Source organism: Choloepus didactylus, chromosome 1 (assembly GCF_015220235.1).
Source record: "Choloepus didactylus isolate mChoDid1 chromosome 1, mChoDid1.pri, whole genome shotgun sequence".
NCBI lineage: Eukaryota > Metazoa > Chordata > Mammalia > Pilosa > Megalonychidae > Choloepus > Choloepus didactylus.
In genome coordinates, this window is record NC_051307.1 from 201,437,505 (window position 1) to 201,456,547 (window position 19,043).

Genomic DNA, 19,043 nt, shown 5'->3' on the forward strand with positions numbered 1-19,043 from the left:
TCCAGGGACCCCAGAATCAACCCCTTAAGGGAGCTCCACTCCAGACCCCCCTCCCCACATCTGGCTCTTGCTCAGGGGTGAGACCAGCACCCCAGGGAGGCACCCTTACCGCACTTGTGCCAAGCCCAGGGCTCACTCCAGGGCAGGACAGTTTGCTCCCCTGAAAAGAGTAAGAATGGAGGTGGGGGGGTGGGAGTTAAACCAAGGACCCCAACGCAGACCGACAAGAGACCGCAACATGGAGGGTCTGCAGAGCTGGCCGGAAAGAACACCTCACACGTGGAGAGCTGGCTACAGGATCCAACAGTAAGGTTTTTTTTTAATAGTGGTAACATATATACAACATAACATTTCCCATTTTAACTGTTTTCAAGTAATACAATTCAGTAGTATTAATTACATTCTTAAATTGTTGGGTTTTTCAAAAATTATTTATTGCAAAGAATGCTGGATACAGTGTGATGTGTGGCTGAGACGCAATACCACCAATTCCAGGGAAAACAGGGAAATGCCAACCTTCGCATGAGCACAGCGACCACCACGGCTGCAACAAGGCACCCGCCAGCTGGCATGCCGGGGCCCATGCAGAGGCCATTCCGGGGCAGAGGCTGGGACGGGGACTGCCCTGCCTGCGCTCTGACACCACACTTCCCTCTGCCCTATGCCCAGGCCTTGTAACTCATCCAAGCCTGGCAGCCTCCTGCCCAGCGGCACCATCCGTGCACACAGAGGCCTCCGTGGTCTCGCCTCAGCCAGCCTGAAGTCTGGGGAGAGGTGGACGTCCTGACGCACATGCCCAAAGCGACCCGCCACAGCCAACGAATGAGCATGTCCAGGTGACCAAAAGGCACCCAAGGTCTGCAGAGGCTGCAGTCCCCATGTCTCCAAAGCAGGGACATGGTCCTCTGGCCCCAAATCTAAGGAAGGGGCCCATGAGAACATGGAGTGAGGCCTCCTCCTTGCTGAGGACGGCTTGGGGCTCTAAAAGGAGATGAGTCCAGCAGGACGATCCTGCCTGGCCTTGCCCCGGACACCTCTACCCACCCCTTCCCAGGTCTGTGCACAGCTGCAGCTGCCATGCACGAGACTGAGAGACTGCCAAATGGGACCAGGGGCACTGCCTTCTCTCGTGGGAAGGTGGCACTTGCAGGCTGCAAAGCCCTGGGGGGCTGGGAAGGATGGCTGCTCTGCCAGACACAGCCCAGGAAAGGTTCAGGTACAAGTTGGGTTTTGGGATCCTGGGGCCAGGCTTCTCCAAGGCCCAAATGCAAACAGCAGGACACCTGACTCCAAGTCCAGACACTTTCCAACCCAGCCCTACAACCTGCTGGCCAGCAAGTCACTTCCTTGCTGGGCCTGTTTGCTCAGCTATAAAATGGGGCTGGAACCAGCTGCCTGGCCTGCCTCTCTGGGCCCCAAAGAACTCAGATGCCAATCTTCATGAGGTTCATGTGTACATCAATCAAAAGCTGCGATGTGCTTCAGAAAATCCTCTCCTGGCTAGGGGCTACCTCTGGGTTCTGTCCTTTCCCCTCCCCAGTCCCGCGGGTAGAGGTCCACAAATGCCAGGAAGAGTTTACACGACCACAAGCATTGCTGAATAATTCACAGCAAATGTTTATTTCTGCCACCAGTGCCCATTCCAGGGTAGACACAGTTAGCAACATGCCAGGGGCTGCCGCCTCCCTGCTGCTGTGTGAGCACCACCCGGGAAGGGGAGATCAGACGGCAGCCCTCCCTTGAGCACTTGGGTGTGTGCACCAGGAAGGGTAACGCATAAACAGATGCCCCATCTTTATGTGGCTCCACCACAAGAGCAGTTGGGAAGGAGCGGCCTTGGCTACCAGCGCCCCCAAATATTTCAGTGCATGCAGACTTGGGAAGGGGCGGTCACAAATGCCTGCCCCCTGTGCGTTTCTGTGCACTGCCACGTGATGAAGTGCACACGCTGCTTTCATGAATGCCCACAAACACCGATGACATGGACACAGGGGCCTGGTCACGGCAGTCCCTGGAGGCGTCTGCCTTGGCTGAAGCCCTGCAGTTCCTGGAGCGGAAGGATGGGAAGGGGCTCTCCATCTCACTCGAGGCAGCAGCTCAGGATCCCATGAAGACCTCACCTCTGGCTTGGGAAGTGGCTGCCGAGAGGACAGCAGAGCCCTGCAGGGGTTGCCAGTCCACCCCAAGCAGCTTGGCCCCAGTGGAAACATCACAACAAGCACCTTCCATTTCACATTTTAGGGTTTCACACTTCACAAAGCCAACCTGAGCCGGTGAGAGAGGACACCTTCAAGATGCAACAGGACCAGGCACTGGGAAACCTCTCACCAGCCCGCGGCTGCCATGGTCTGGTGGCGTGGTTCTTAGCAGCAGGTCAGGCACCCTGTACAGCCCCATCACAGTCAACAAGGAGGCAGGCGGGCTGGGGTGCCACCAGCCCCGTGCGGCACTGAGGGCACTCCTGCGTGGTGACCAATGCGACCGGTGGGGGGGGGCTGGAATGACCCGGTCTGCAGAGATCAACACCTGCCCAGGAGTCGCAGTGGACAAGACATGGTCACTGGTGAGCAGGGACTGTGACGAGGGCTTCCTCTGGTGGCCTTGAGATGTCTACATTCTGCACAACAATAAAAACACAAAACATCCACCCTGTGGCAGGAATAGACAGGACAACCCACCGTCTGCTTCCTTGTTGCTGTGACCTGTCCCAGCTCACATTCTTACCCCAGGCGCCACAGCTGCAGGACTCCAGACCCCAACCTCCCCCAAGAGCGCTGGGTCAAGGGCCTCGTGACACACCGTGGGTAGGTGAACACAAGAACCAAGGTGGGGGTGGGGCTTTCCGAGGGCCCCCTTTCCTACCATAGCCTGCCCCCAAGGATGGGCCAGGAAACCTTGGAAGCTGCCCACCTGAAAGAGAACTATCTGGGAACACCGTGGCCAGCAGAAGTTTGCCTCTCAGAAGGGCCCACTCAGGACAGAGCCTTCAGCCACTCCAAGGCCTTGCCTCTCCTGCTCTGTGCACTGCCTGGGTCAGCCCCACCCCACCTTCCGGCCCAGAAGCCTCTCACCATCACTTGTCCATGCTGGGGGGCCAATGCTGGGCTTTCCTCAGCACCAAGGACACCTGTTAGGACGTGCCTTCCCCTGTGACCTGTGGGTGCCTGGCTCTGGATCACACTCGAACAACGTGTGGACAAGACCAGACTCTCAGGGCAAATGGAAGAGTCCTACACAGTAGCTGGCCCCACTCGGGGACAGCAGCCTTGGGAAGGAATAGGACACATACCCGCTCCTCTATCGTGAGCTCAAGGTCAAGGGGCTGTAGGTGAGCAGGGATACCTCACCAGCAAGGCCAGACATCCTGGTCCAGCCCAAGGCCTGCCCCCTCAGCAGGGACTCAGGGCCCAAGTTTGCCCCATCGTGGAAGGCAACAGGCATGACAGAGGGCCTGGGCGACTTCTCTGTATAGTGGACTCTGCGAACTGGGACTGGGGTCCTGGAAGGGAGGGATATCTGATGCAGAAGAGGGGCAGCAAGATGTTCTGGGCAACACTGCAAGGAGCTTCTACATTTAACAAGCACTGGGTGGGGGGACGCAGAATGGGAAACTGCTCTTCTAAGGGAGGGGCCCTGCCCAGGGCTGAGACCCAGCCCCTCAGTGTCTACACAGCCCTATCCCCAACAAAGCACACTACTGTTTGAATTTTTGAGGGTGTTTGAGTTGCAAAAGGTGTTCATGAGGCCTGGGGAAAGGGACATGGGAGAATCCCTACCTACCCCCTCATAGGTCCCCAGCCTCTTCCCCAGCTGGAACCTAGCCCCTAAGACCCACATGGTGCGGCTGCCTGGGAGCACTGAGGCCCCTCAAGTCCCAGGAATAAAACCCACCCAGGGTCCAGCATGTCTCAGCCAGGTGGCTCAGCTCCAGGAACTGCCCCACCGACAGAGCAGCTGGCCTCGGGAAGCACCCAGCCCAGGGCCATCCCAGAGCCTTTCTACCCTGATAAGAGGAGAATAGTCTTGGCAGAGAACTTGAGCTCGCTCTGGCAGGTGCCCCAGTTGGAAGATGCTGTGTCCAGGCACCCCTGGGAACATTCCCGCCACCCCAGCAGTGACCCCGTTCCTACCTGAGGCCGATCCCGGTGTGTGTTCACAGCGGCCACATTCAGGAATATGGACTCCATCTTACAACCTGCCAAAGGGAAGATGCAAATCCATTCCACCTCCTAAAAGGCAGCTGGAACCTCAGAGGGCATCGTGGAATGGAGCAGCTATCGCTGCTGCTTCTACCTCAGGCAGCTCTGGGCAGCCCCGTGAGGAAGGACGCAGCACCGTCAGCCCCATACTTACCCATGTGCGGCTGCCCTGCCCAGCCTCAGGGAGGAGCCCACAGGCCCAGACGTGGCCACACAGAGGCCCTGAGACCAAGGGCAGTCTGGGGAACACGACTAAGCTCTACGGTCTTCAGGGCCCCAAGACACCCATACTCCATTCCTGCTGCACAAGGCAGAATCAACTGCTGACCCACGGTAGCAGACGCTCTGTGCAGTGGCAGATGAAGGGGTCATCACAAATTGAATGCCGTCAGCCACCACTGAGCTTTAGACCAGTCCCTCCCCGAGCCCACAGCACAACCGCCCAAGGGAGTGCTTCATAGACTTGTTAAAAATCAGGGGGTTAGGAAGTTGCCTGACATCTCACAGCAGGCACAGGGAGATTCAGAGGTGGGAGATAACTCTGCACCCCGAATACCTTAAGATCCAGGCCCTGGCGGCGTGAGGCTGTGTGGGGATTTAGGAGAAACCAGTAAAAGGCCCCCGCAAGGGTGGGTAAGATGGAGGAAGGATCACTGAGAAAGGTAGTGGGTAGGGAGAGGAGTAGGTGAAATGGGATTTTCAAGGATTTTCAGAAAATCATGGAACCCTGTAGAGAGGCAAGGTTGTGGCAACCCCATGGCCACAGCGCTAGGTGCTGCCTTACCATAAGCCATGGGGGTCAGCTTCAGGACCGTGTGCAGTGGACATTTGAGGTAGGGCAGCTGTTCTGGGGACACAGACAGGGAAGGCTGTCACACCAGGAATGCCGAGGTGTCAACCCCCCCCACACACACACACACACCACTCCCTGGGGCAGGGTCCACACCTGCTGTCTTGTCAAGAAAGTAGGCCAGGAGGCAGCGCATCACAGCCTGGTGGCAGATGACCAACACGTTCTCCTGCCGCTCCAGCTCCATAATGACGGGCTCCAGTCGCTGGACCAGGTCCTCGTAAGACTGCAAGGGCAACAGGGAGGGTCCTTCAGGACCAGCTCCAGGGAGCAGGAATGAAGATATCCCAGGTAACACCTTCCCACTCCTGGAGCTCATCGTAGAATCAGGGCTGGGGCCTGCCCCTACAGGTCTTCAACAGGGAGACATACTGTTTGAGGCGGGAGCTGGGAGTGGGGAGTGGGCAGCTGGGAAAGGAGCCACCTCCCACATCCCGGGGCCTAGTCCTCCTAGGCCTCCGTCGCAAGGGGTCACCTCTGTGCTCTATCCATGGGGCTGTTCGAGGAACCCACCCAGCCACAGAGGCTGGGATTCACAAGCCAGCAGCTGGTGGTGAGTGGAAAAGAAACCACTACCCTCCAGCCCACAAAACAGGAAGTGGGTGAAAAGCAGGGGGAGGAGGGAAGAGCCGTGATCCCTCGAACTTCCCGGAGTTCGAGCTGTCAGAAGCACCTCGGGTCCCAGGAACAGCCCTCACAGTCTGCCCACCAGCAGCTGCTGCACACCAGGAGCGTTCCTTCAAAAAAAGGGCCCAGCAGTCGGAGCTGGATTTCCCCCATATGTTGATTAGGGAGCAATACCAAAAGGTGGATCTGGGCTGACCCTTGGTATTTCTGGGAAAATCCTAGATTAATTCATTTGGTAACCTTAATTCTCCTGTCCTTTTTTTCCCCCCTGTATTCTCAAGTTTGAGCAGCCAGCTGCTTTGTTTCCTTTTACAGTTATCTGGGTCAGTTCTAAATCTAAACTCTATTTGACTCACAGCGTGACATGGGGAATAATCAATGTTACCCCAGGCCATTCACTCCTGGGAAGAATGCAGAAAAGGAGCCTGTGGATCTGGCATCTGGGTATGTCTGTGTGCACTCCTGTTTCTATGGAGGGTATGCTCATTTGGCCACTGCCCCAGGCCATCCCCTAGATGTGGAAGGAGATGCAGGAGTCAAAGGTGAACCCCAATTTCTGACCTGTGACCCCTACTGACAAGGGTGCCTGCCTGAGGGAAGGGGATGCATGAAGGTGGCTTGTGGCAGACATGACCCATCTGGGAAGGTCCTCACGGGTCCAAAGCCGCACGGAAGACGGGATCGCCCCATGACAAGGGAAAAGCACCAAGAGGAAGGGTAAAGGCCAAAACAGTGACGTGGGTGACCTAAGATCCGAGCTCAGGCCAAGCAGGTGTCCCTGATTCCTGATAACTTGGGCACCCCAGGAAGGGCTGACATTCCCCAGGAAATGAGCTGGCCGGGGAATGCCAGGGGACTATGAGCCTCCTCTGGGAGTCCTAGGAAAGCTGAATCCCACAGAGCCAGCCCCACTCACCTGAGGCCTTGTCCTTCCCAATCTCCATCCTGGGAAGGGGGAAGACAGGGATGGGTAGTAGGGATCCAATGGGACTCAGGGTTAGAAGTCCCATGCGGCCCTGTCCTCCTGCCACCCAAGGAGGGACTGAGGCCTGGGGCCCATGGCTGGGAAGTGGTGGGGCTGAAACACACACCCAGACAGGCCTGCCCCTGAGGCCAGGACCCTCACTGCCCACGCAGCTCTGCAAGCAGGACTAAGTCCGGAAACCTACCTCCCCCTTGGGGTACCGGTACCGGTACTTGTCCTGGTCCCGCAGGGCAAACTCCAGCGGATAATGATCTTGAATTTCCTCATAGGTCATTTCCTCACAGACGCCCTGGGGAGACACCAGTCATCACACCTCCCACACCCGGCCAGGGAGACCAGCCCTGTGTTGGAGGGCAGGGTGGGGCCCCGGGCAGAGGAGTCCAGGTCTACAGGGCACTTCCTGGGCCAGGGGACCCTCCCAGCCTGGAGCTTAGAACCTGTCTGGGGAAACAGGTCCTCTGGGAACAGTGAGCATGGAGGCAGCCCATTTGCAAAAAGCTACCAGAAAAGTCGCCCACTTGCCCATCAATCTATCCATCCATTCATCCATCCATTTGATTTATATAAAGATAAAAACAGAAATGCTTGTTAGGTGTCTTTCCTTTGCAATATGGAAATATCACTTCTAAGTATGAATTGTGCAAACTACAAAGTAATACATCATTTGTGTCATTTGGTTTATGCATTCATGCTCACACACCCATTTACACACATATGTAGCATAGATTCCCTTCTACAAATGCCTTAAAACACAAACAAACAAACAAACAAAAAAAAAAACAGCAGAGATGAGCACTGATTGAAAATACTAAGTGTCATTTAAGGGCCCAGAGAGGCCCAGAGCAAGCCAGGCCAGCACTTCATTTGCCAAGACCCCTGACTGAGCCCCATGACAAGGAGCAGATGGACCACTTCCCCAAGAGCCTGTGAGGAATGACAGTGTCCTCCCCATCCACACCTTTGCCAAGGAACCCAGGAAGGCTGTCTGAACAGACCAATGTCAGTCCTTCCATGGCTCAAACCACAAGCCAACAGAGAGGACATATCCAGGGAGAGAAAGAAGCAATAAAACATCCTTAATAAAAAGTTGCTGGTCTCTGCCTTTGCCTTGGGGCAAAGCTGTTTCTTAAAAAAGGAAAGATAAAGAGGAAAATGTATAGCTGCAAATGCCCATATCAAAAAGATTTCAAATCTATAACCTAATCTTCCACCTTACAATACCGGAAAAAGAAGAGCAAACTAAACCCAAAGCAAGCAGAAGGAAGGAAATAATTAAAATTAGAGTTGAAATTAATGAAAAAGAGAATAAAAGAACCATAGAGAAAAATTAATGAAACCAAAAATTGGTTCTTTTGAAAAGATCTACAAAATTGACAAACCTTTAGCTAGACTGACCAAGAAAAAAGAGAGAGAGAAGACTTCAGTTACTAAAATCAGGAATGAAAGGGACATTTCTTTCAACTTTACAGAAATGAAAATGGTTATAAGGGAATACCATGAATAAATAAATATATGTCAACATATTAGATAATTTAGATGAATGGACAAATTCCCAGAAAGACACAAACTAGAAACTGAGTAAGGAAGAAAATCTGAATAGACTTTGTTCTAGTTCCTAGCTACTAAAAGAAATACCATACAATGGGTCGGCTTAACAACAGGATTTTACTGGCTCATAGTTTCAGAGGCTAGAAGTCTTACTTCCTCCAGAGACTGGTATATTCTGGCTGGCTGGCAACCTTTGGGGTTCCTTGGTTTTTCCGTCACCTGGCAATGTACATGCCAATGTCTTCTTTCTCCTCCAGGTTCCATTGACTTCCGGTTTCTTGCTCTTCCCGTGGCTTCTCTCCTTCTGTGTCCAATTTCCTTTGTTCATAAGGACGTCAGCCATGTTGGATTACGGCCTACCCTCTTTCAGTTTGGGCACCTTAACTAACAGCGGCCTCAAAGGGATTATTTACAAATGGGTTCACACTCACAGGACCACACTTTTTGTGGGGGGCATGATTCAATCCCCAAGAGTCTGCCCTCTGGATCCCAAAAAAGGCATGTTCTTCCCTCACACAAAATACATTCACAACATCCCCAAGGCCTTAAGTTATTTCACTAACAACACTAAGTACAAAGTCTCATCAAAATTGGTGTAGATGTGGTCTGTCCTAGGGCAAAATTCCTTTGTCTGATGGACCCGTGAAACCTGGTAAACAACTTATCTGCTTCCAGTACACAATGGTAGGACAGCAAAGGATAAACACTGCCATTCTAGAAGGGAAAAACTGTAAGGAAAACAAGGGTCACAACTCTCAAAAAAGTCCGAAACTCAGCAGGGCAAATTCCATTAGATCTCAAGATCTGGGAGCCTTCTAAGACTTGAATCTTTGTCCTCTGGGCCTGATGGAGTGATAGTCCCACCCCTTCCAAGCCCGTACACAGCAGCCTTACTCTCCCTAAACACTGGGGTGTAGGCTCTATGCTCTCCAAGCATAGGAATGGAGGCCAGGCTCTCCGCGGAGGCACAGGCCCCACCATCTCCGAACCCTGGGGTGTCCGCAGGCTACTCGAACAGAGTGACACGAGGCCTGCCCCCTCCAGGCACAGGGGGGACCCACCCTTTCCCCACACAGGGGTGGGCCTGCTCTCTTGGCCCAAGGGGATCTTTTCTATCCAGACCTTGATTTCCATGGTTCTGCCCTTGTAGTCATTCTTCCTTCAATTCATCCCTTCTCTGTCTCTCAGTCCGGACTGCCAGTGGCTCTCCTCAAAGAAAATTTTATTTTTATTACTCAAAAAAGCTTCATATTTTTTTATTTAGCTTTCTGTCTGTGTGCTTGTGCCTTCAACACTTTGACAACAATTTTTTGCTCCTCAATCAGGAAAGCACGCTCGATCCTGCCATGGACACTTAGCACACGGGGAACCACCATAGGCTCTCTTGACACTTTTTTTGTTTGTTTGCTTTGGATAACCTCATAAGAACTTTAGGCCCCACAATATGAACTCCCCAATGCAGATTTTGGAGCTTTCTCAACCTTCTTGGTATAAAGGTAAATAATTCTATTACCAGGGGTCCAGGACAGCCTAGTTTTGTTGGAAGCAGTATTGCAGGATAACCTATGGCAGTACGTCAAACGCTGGACCATTCTGAATGACTCTAGGAACCGTCCCTGGAAGAGGAAAAAGCTGCTCATACAAATTTTGCAAAAACCTGGTTAGCTTTGCATACAGGTCCAGGGGCTCCAAACCATCAGACAATAGAATTTTCCAAAAGATCCTTCCTGGGTAACTGCATTTCCAACCCTGTATTCCACTGAAATGGCTGACTGGATCCAGTTCAGCCACAGCTTCTTTAGCAAAGCGTTGTTCAATTAAACCCTCACACGGAGCCCTGTTCTCTTGGGAGTCACTTCCCAGGGAAGTCCCTGATAGAGCTGCTTCTGGTCCTAGTCTCAGAGCACACAATCGGAATAGGTTGAGAATTTTCCAAATCATCAGTAGCTGGTTTCTTTGTGCTTAACGGTTCAACCCTCCATTTATCTTGTTCCTCTCTCATTTCACTATAAGCTACAAGGAGAAACCAGGCTGTACCTTCCACACTTAAGCGTGAAAATTTCCTTAGCTAAATATCCAAATTCATTGCCTTCAAGTTCTGCCTTTCATCCAACACTGGAATGCAATTTTGCCTTTCCTCCAGTTTCCAGTAACACATTCATCATTTCCTTCTAAGGCATTTCTGGAAGTACCTTTAAAATTCGTATTTCTACCAACAGTCTCTTCAAAGCAATCTAAGCTTTTTCTATCCAGAATCTCACAATTATTTTAGCCTCTACTCATTTCCCAATTCCAAAGCTGTTTCCACATTTTTAGGTATTTGTCATAGCAGCACCCCACTTTCCAATACCAAATATGTTTTAGTTTCCTAGCTGCTAAAACAAACACTATTGAATGGGTTGGCTTAGCAACAGGAATTTATTGGCTCACAGTTTCAGAAGCTAGAAGGCTTGCTTCCTCCCAGGGTCAGTATCTTCTGGCTGGCTGGCAATCTTTGGGATTCCCTGGTTTTTCTATCACACAGCAATGCACATGGCAATGTCTTCTCCTCCTCCAGGTTCCACTGACTTCCAGTTTCTTGTGCTTCCCATGGCTTCTCTCCTTCTGTGTGCGATTTCCTTTGTTCATAAGGACTTCAGCCATATTGGGCTAAGGCCCACCCTCATTCAGTTTGGGCACCTTAACTAACAGCAGCTTCAAACGTCCTATTTACAAATGGGTTCACACCCACAGGACCAGGGACTGAGACCTGAACTTGCCTTTTTCAAGAGAAACGAACCAATCCCCAATCAGATCTATAACAAGTAAAGATATTGAATTAGAAATCGAAAAGTCACCCACAAGGAAAAGCCAAGGTCTAGATGGCTGCAATGACAAATTCTATCAAACATTTACAGAAGAATCAATACTAATTCTTCAGAAACTCTTCCAAATAAATATAAGAGGAGGGAACACTTCCCAACTCATTCTATGATGCCATTATTATCCTGATACTAAACCAGACAGACATCACAAGAAAAGAAGACCACAGACCAATATCTCTTACGAATATAGACATAAAAATCCTCAACAATAAAGCTAGGAAATTGAATCCAACAACACATCAAAAGTATTATACACCATGACCAAATGAGAATTATGCCAGGAGTGCAAGGTTGGTTTAAATCTGAAAATCAATTGATATAACATTCCCTACAAATAAAATAAAGAACTAAAACACATGATCATCTCAACAGATGCAAAAAAAAAATTTTTGCAAAATCCAACACCCCTTCATAATAAAAACACTCAACAAATTAGAAATAGAAGGGAACTTCCTCAACCTGATAAAAAGAATCTACAAAACATTCACAACTTATATCATGTTTAATGGTGAAAGACTGAATGTTTTCCCCCTTTGATTAGGAACAAGACAATTGAAGCAGACCTAATAAATGGAAAGACACCCCATTTCATAGATTGAAAGACTTAATATTGTTACGATGGCAATACTCCCCCCGATTAATCTACAGATTCAACCCAACACAATTTCCATTAAAATTCAAGTTGGCTTCCTTACAAAAATTGACAAACTGATTCTAAAATTTATGCAGAAATTCAAGGGACCTAGAATTACCAAAACAATCTTGAAAAAGAAGAACAAAGTTGGAAGACTCACATTTTCCAATTCCAAAACTAAATACAAAGCAGCAGTAATCAAGCCAATATAGTACTGGTATAAGGGATAGGCTACATATGTAGAGCAAAAGAATAGGATCAGGTATCCAGAAAGAAACCCTCATATTTATGATCAATTGATTTTCAAAAAGGGTACCAAGATAATTCAATGGGGGAAAGAATAGTCTTTTCAACAAATGGTGTTGGGAAAACTGGATTTCGACATGAAAAAGAATGAAGTTGGATCTCTACTCTCACCATATTAAAAATTAGCTCAAAATGGATAAAAAACCTAAGTCTAAGAGACAAAACCATAAAACTCTTATAGACCTTGGATTAGGCAGTGGTTACTTAGATATGACACTAAAAGCACAAGCAACCAAAGAAAAAACAGATAAATTATATCTCAATAAAGCTGTTATTAAAAATGAACAAACAAAAAGGAAAGATAAGGCAGTCAATTTTTAATTGTTCTAAGAAAAAAATCAAAATGTTGAAATAGAAGATTAGCCCTAGACTGTTTACCAGAACAGAGGAAAAGGACAAGGATAAACATGGAGAGATGACTAATAGATGATAGAAATTACTATAGTTTCCAGACTTGAAAGATAAGGAAGGAAACCCAAAAGTATCTAGAAAATAATCAAATTAACCTTAATGGAACAAAAATTGTGACAGCCACAGGCTTCTCTGCAGAACCAAATGCTACAGCCACTTCACTTTCTTGGAGGGAAGACACTGGGCTCCATAACCTGCCCCGCATAGTTTTTTTTTTTTTTTTTTTTTTTTTTTTTTTTTTTTAAATCATCATTTTATTGAGATATATTCACATACCACGCAGTCATACAAAACAAATTGTACTTTCGATTGTTTACAGTACCATTACATAGTTGTACATTCATCACCTAAATCAATCCCTGACACCTTCATTAGCACACACACAAAAATAACAAGAATAATAATTAGAGTGAAAAAGAGCAATTGAAGTAAAAAAGAACACTGGGTACCTTTGTCTGTTTGTTTGCTTCCCCTACTTTCTACACATCCATCCATAAACTAGACAAAGTGGAGTTTGGTCCTTATGGCATTCCCAATCCCACTGTCACCCCTCATAAGCTACATTTTTATACAACTGTCTTCGAGATTCATGGGTTCTGGGTTGTAGTTTAATAGTTTCAGGTATCCACCACCAGCTACCCCAATTCTTTAGAACCTAAAAAAGGTTGTCTAAAGTGTGCGTAGGAGTGCCCACCAGAGTGATCTCTCGGCTCGTTTTGGAATCTCTCTGCCACTGAAGCTTATTTCATTTCCTTTCACATCCCCCTTTTGGTCAAGAAGATGTTCTCCATCCCACGATGCCGGGTCTACATTCCTCCCCGGGAGTCATATTCCACGTTGCCAGGGAGATTCACTTCCCTGGGTGTCTGATCCCACGTAGGGGGGAGGGCAGTGATTTCACCTTTCAAGTTGGCTTAGCCAGAGAGAGAGGGCCACATCTGAGCAACAAAGAGGCATTCAGGAGGAGACTCTTAGGCACAAATACAGGGAGGCCTAGCCTCTCCTTTGCAGCAACCGTCTTCCCAAGGGTAAAACTTATGGTAGAGGGCTCAACCCATCAAACCACCAGTCCCCTATGTCTGTGGTCATGTTAGCAACCATCGAGGTGGGGTAGGCGAATACCCCTGCATTCTCCACAGGCTCCTCAAGGGGGCACTAAATATTTTTTTTTTTTTTTTTAACTTTCCCTTCTTTTTTAAATCAACTGTATGAAAAAAAAAGTTAAAAAGAAAACAAACATACAATAAAAGAACATTTCAAAGAGACCATAACAAGGGAGTAAGGAAAAGACAACTAACCTAAGATAACTGCTTAACTTCCAACATGTTCCTACTTTACCCCAAGAAAGTTACATAATATAGCAACATTTCAGTGAACTTGTTCCTACTACATCCATCAGAAATTAACAGACCATAGTCATTTCTGGGCATCCCCAGAACGTTAAATAGCTTATCTGTTCTTCTTGGATTATTGTTCCCCCTTCCTTAATTGCTCTCTACTGCTAGTTCCCCTACATTCTACATTATAAACCATTTGTTTTACATTTTTCAAAGTTCACATTAGTGGTAGCATATAATATTTCTCTTTTTGTGCCTGGCTTATTTCGCTCAGCATTATGTCTTCAAGGTTCATCCATGTTGTCATATGTTTCACCAGATCGTTCCTTCTTACTGCCGCGTAGTATTCCATCGTGTGTATATACCACATTTTATTTATCCACTCATCTGTTGAAGGACATTTGGGTTGTTTCCATCTCTTGGCAATTGTGAATAATGCTGCTATGAACATTGGCGTGCAGATATCTGTTCGTGTCACTGCTTTCCGATCTTCCAGGTATATACCGAGAAGTGCAATCGCTGGATCGAATGGTAGCTCTATATCTAGTTTTCTAAGGAACTGCCAGACTGACTTCCAGAGTGGCTGAACCATTATACAGTCCCACCAACAATGAATAAGAGTTCCAATTTCTCCACATCCCCTCCAGCATTTGTAGTTTCCTGTTTGTTTAATGGCCCCGCATAGTTTTGCGTGAGAGAGAAATTGGTTGCTCGAGGTCTCCTATAACTCCCATCAGCCCCATCTGATGAAGTCCTACAAAATGAATTAAATGCGCTGAAAAAATGAGTTACAAAAATTGCTTACTCTTTGAATCAGACCATCAATTCTGAAGAGAAAAAACAGAAAAAATAAAGCCATGATGCTCTGCCGTGCCTAATTACATTAATGAAAAAACTGCAGAAACAAAACCCATGGCAATAACACACCCTAATCTTTCCCAACAGAGTCAAGAATTATTTTCCTATTACTTAATTTGATAAGTATATTTTATTAATTCCTTTATTTATGTGTATCCTACTTAAAAGTATCTTTGAAAAGCTTTACGGTAATGACTACTGAAATAAAAACATTGCCTACTTTCTAAGTCACAGAAAAAATATTTGAATACAGAAATATTTGAATAAAGAGAAAACTGCAAGGTATTGAAAACAAGCCCAAACACAACAATTATAATAATAAATGCAAATGGATTTAGATCCCTCTCTCAAGATAGACTAAAAAACAAACCCAAAGATATGCTGCTTTCAATAGACACATCTAAAGAAAATAATATTAAAAAGTTGAAAATAAAAGGGCAGAGATATCACAGAAAAATATAGTCAAAAAGTAGGGATGGTAGTATTTGAATTAGCCATAGTATTAATCATGCAAGTATGTCATCTGAGACAACTGTGGGAAGATGGCAGAGCAGGAAGCTCCAGGAATCAGTCCCTTCACTAGAACAACTATTTAACAGGCAGGAGCTGTGTGAATCAACTATTTTGAAACTCTGGAGTCCAGCAGAACAGTGTGCAGCAGCCAGGGAAGAGGGGGAAGAAGAGGCTGGTAAACTGCAGTAAATACCAGTGAATTGCTCTCTCCATGGAGCAGTTACCGTCCCTAACCCCCTTCTTGTGGGCAGCAGTGGGGTCCGATCCTTGGTGTAGCTTGTTGGTGCCAAAGAGGGACCCGAGATCTGGGGGAGGAACAGTCCAATGACTGTCACTACTTAGGATTAGCTACTTTGGATTGCTGGGATCCTGGCCCCGAGGGCAGCCACTGTTCCAAACCACCCCAGGCAAGGGTGGCGGAGGAGGCCTAAAGCCTGTACGCGTCCTCATAGCTGCCAAGGACAGCTGCAGGGCTGCGTTTGCTGGGCAGGTGCCAAGTGAAGAAAGCACAGCTTTGGGGAGTCATGGAAAAAGCTCCTGACACTTTCCTGGCCCCTCCCTCTTCCCCTCCTCCAGGCAGCCTGGAGCCAGCCTGCACTTCCTTTGTGGGTCCCTGCCTTGTTCGCAGAAGGCCACCTTGGGGTCCAGTCCCTGACTAGCTCGCCAGAGACAGAGGGATGTAAAAATCCGTCTCTCCTCGAGAACAGGGGTGGGTACAGCCGATCACCTATCACGGCTTTCGATCACTTATCACGGCTTTCGATCACTTATCACGGCTTTCGATTAGTGAATTCAGATCGCTGGGGGCCTGGCTCTGAGGGCAGCTATTGTTTCAACCTGCCCTGGACAAAGGCAGGAGCACCCATTGTTTCAAACTTCCCCTGACAGGGGGAACTTCCCCTTGCTGAGGTAGAGACTGATGCTGCACTTCTGCAGGGCTTCCTAGGAAAGTAGCTGAAGGGCTGCATTTGTTGGGCAGGCCAGGAAAACTCAGCTTTGGGAGGTTGTGGAGAAGCTCTTGGCACTCTCACTGATCCCCTTTCCCAGGGCAGTTTGGAGATGGTCTACGCCTTCATGGGTCCTTGGCCTTGTTTTTGCTGGGACAGATCAACTTGGGAAACTCCCGTCCAGTGTGCCCAACTCCCAGAATTTTGCCCTCCAAGCAAAAGCAGCTTGAGACAACAAAAGGAGCATTAAAAAATATAGAGGCAGGCAGTCTAGGACTAAGGCTTGCTGGCATCAAACATCTGAAAGAGGGAGATCTGTCTCCTGGGAAACAGAGGGGACAACCAAACTCCTGCAGCAGGGGAACTCCAAAATAGCTAACAAGCAAAACCCAGGACAAGACAGAGGCCTAGAAAGACAGGGAAAACTGCATTTGCCTTGGGCAGACTTTCCTGTTCAGAGGGCTTAAGCTCAAGAAAACCTCTGTCTGATCACCAGCTGATTACAAAACCAAGAAATAGACAGCCCAGGGAATAAATCCCAGAGTTAACATTTTAAAATATTAAAATATACAGTGTGCAACAAAAGAGTACAAGACAGACAAAGAAACAGAAAATGATGGCCCATCCAAAGGAAGAGGATAAAAATCCAGAAAACACCATTGAAGAAGATGAGAATACAGACATACCAGAAAAAGACTTTTTAAAAATGACCTTAAAAATGCTCAAGGACAATCAGGGAGACAACCCCAGCATGGCATGGCTTCAGGCAGGGCTTGACCTAGGAGCCTGACCGATGCCACAGAGCTGGGCTGCTCCTCGGCTCTGGGATCTGCCTTTTGCTGGCAGAGGTGCCGTGGGAGCTCCAGGCAGGCACCCAGTTCTAGTCCAGAAAAACAACAACAACAACAAAAATGTTCAATGAGATGAAGGAAACTACAGAGAAAGAACTAAAGGATAGCAGGAAAACAATGAATGAGCAATATGAGTCTTAGTAAAGAGACAGAAATGTTAAAAAGGAATCAAACAAACAAAAAGAAAAACAAAAACGAACAAAAAAAAAAAAAAAAAGGAACCAAACAGAACTGCTGGAGTTGAAGACCACAATAACCGAAACAAAAAATGCCCAGGAGGGCTTCAAGAGAAGCTGGCAGGAGAAAAAAAATCAGAGAATTTGAAGACAAGACACTTGAAATGAGTCAGGCTAAGGAGCAGAAAGAAAAAGAAATATAAAAAGCAAACATAGCCTAAGATACCTCTGGGATACCATCAGGTGAATCAATATATGTATTATGGGAGTCCTGGAAGGGGAAGAAAGAGAAAAAAGGGCAGAAGGAATATTCAAAGAAATAATGACAGAGAACTTCCCAATCACAGCAAAAGACGTAAGTATGGACATCTAAGAAGCCCTGAGAACACCAAACAGGATAAACATGAATTAAAATATGCCTCATCATATATTGGTCACAGTGTTAAATGCAAAGGACAAGGAGAGAGTTCTGAAAGTTGCAAGAGAAAAGCAACGTTTACATACCAGGGAGTCCCAATTAGATCGAGTGCCAATTTCTCATCAGAAACCTTGGCAGCAAGAAGGCAGTAGGTTAAAATACTTAAAGTGCTGAAAGAAAACAACTGTCAGCCAAGAGTTTTATATCTGGCAAGACTTTTTTTCAAAATAAGGGTGAGATTAAGACAGTCTCAGATAAACAAAAACTGAGGGAGTTCATTACCACTAGACCTGTCCTACAAGCAATGCTAAAGGGAGTTCTTCAGACTGAAAGGAAAGGACACTAGACGGTGGTTCAAAGCAGCATAAAGAAATCAAGACCTGCAGTAAAGTTACCCATTTCGGTAGGTAATGAGAAACGCCAATATTATTGTAGTATATTGTTTGGTACATAACTCCACTTCTCACTTTCTACAGGTGCTAAAATGCAAATGCATAAAAAGAAATGATAAATCAATGTTTTTGGACATTCAATGTACAAAGATAAAAGTGGTAACAAGCACAAAAAAAATGGTGGCAGGATAGAGGGGTATAGGAGCAATATATGTGCATGCTATTGAACCTAAGTTGGCATCAAACCAAATATGATTGCTATATATTTAAGATGTTAAATTTTAACCCCATGGTAACCACAAAGAAAATAGATGAAAAATATATCCAGATGGAAATGAGAAGGCACTAAATATGGTACAACACAAAAAATCAAATAAATATAAAAGTAGGCATTTAATGGACGTGAGGGAAAAAAAGGTGTAAGACTCACAAAAGCTGAATAGCAAAATGGCCAAAGAAGGTCTTGTATTATAAGTAGTGACTTTAAATGTAAATAGATTAAACTCTCTAGTCAAAAGGCAGAGATTGGCAGAATGGATAAAAAAGCAGGACCCAGCTATATGCTGTCTGAAAGAGACTCACCTTAAATTCAAAGATACAGTAGGATGAGGGTGAAAGGATAGGAAAAAATATACCACACAAGTGGTAGCCAAAAGAGAGCTGGGATGGCTATACAAATATCAGATAAAATAGACTTTAAGTTAAAAACATTTATGAGGGACAAGGATGGTCATTATATACTGATAAAGGGGACAATTCATCAGGAAGATGTAACAATTATTAATATATATGCACCTAACATCAGAGCCCCCAAATATATGAAGCAAATACTTACAGATTTGAAGGGAGAAATTGATGGCTCTACATTAATAGTAGGGGACTTTAATATACCGCTCTCAATAATGGATAGAACATCTGGATAGAAGATCAATCAGGAAGTACAAGACTTGAATGATACTCTAAACCAACTAGACCTGACATATATAGAACACTTAACCCAACAAAAACAGAATATACATTCTTCTCAAGTGCACATGGATCATTCTCCAGGATAGATCATGTTTGTTCACAAAACAAGTCTTAAGAAACTCAAAAATACTAATATCATACAATCTCTCTTCTATGAC

The 19,043-nt window shown here is 46.9% G+C and overlaps 1 protein-coding gene and 1 pseudogene across 5 annotated transcripts in view; both read right to left on the bottom strand.

Annotated features, from left to right (window-relative positions):
- Nucleotides 1–1,597: 1,597 nt before the first annotated feature.
- PFKFB4 (6-phosphofructo-2-kinase/fructose-2,6-biphosphatase 4) overlaps nucleotides 1,598–19,043 on the bottom strand; it is a 50,712-nt gene continuing 33,266 nt past the window's right edge. For 4 of the 5 annotated variants that reach the window (XM_037850327.1, XM_037850308.1, XM_037850321.1 and 1 more), the window contains exons 10-14: nucleotides 6,846–6,950; nucleotides 5,146–5,275; nucleotides 4,984–5,046; nucleotides 4,131–4,195; nucleotides 1,598–2,617 (exon numbers count right to left, since the gene is read on the bottom strand). In XM_037850327.1, coding sequence (XP_037706255.1) covers nucleotides 2,558–2,617; nucleotides 4,131–4,195; nucleotides 4,984–5,046; nucleotides 5,146–5,275; nucleotides 6,846–6,950 — 423 coding nt within the window. In that variant the 3' untranslated portion in view covers nucleotides 1,598–2,557. The remainder of the gene's footprint in view (nucleotides 2,618–4,130; nucleotides 4,196–4,983; nucleotides 5,047–5,145; nucleotides 5,276–6,845; nucleotides 6,951–19,043) is intronic. The other variant, XM_037850314.1, reaches the window with a different exon arrangement.
- On the bottom strand, nucleotides 9,466–10,491 carry LOC119544790 (annotated as a pseudogene).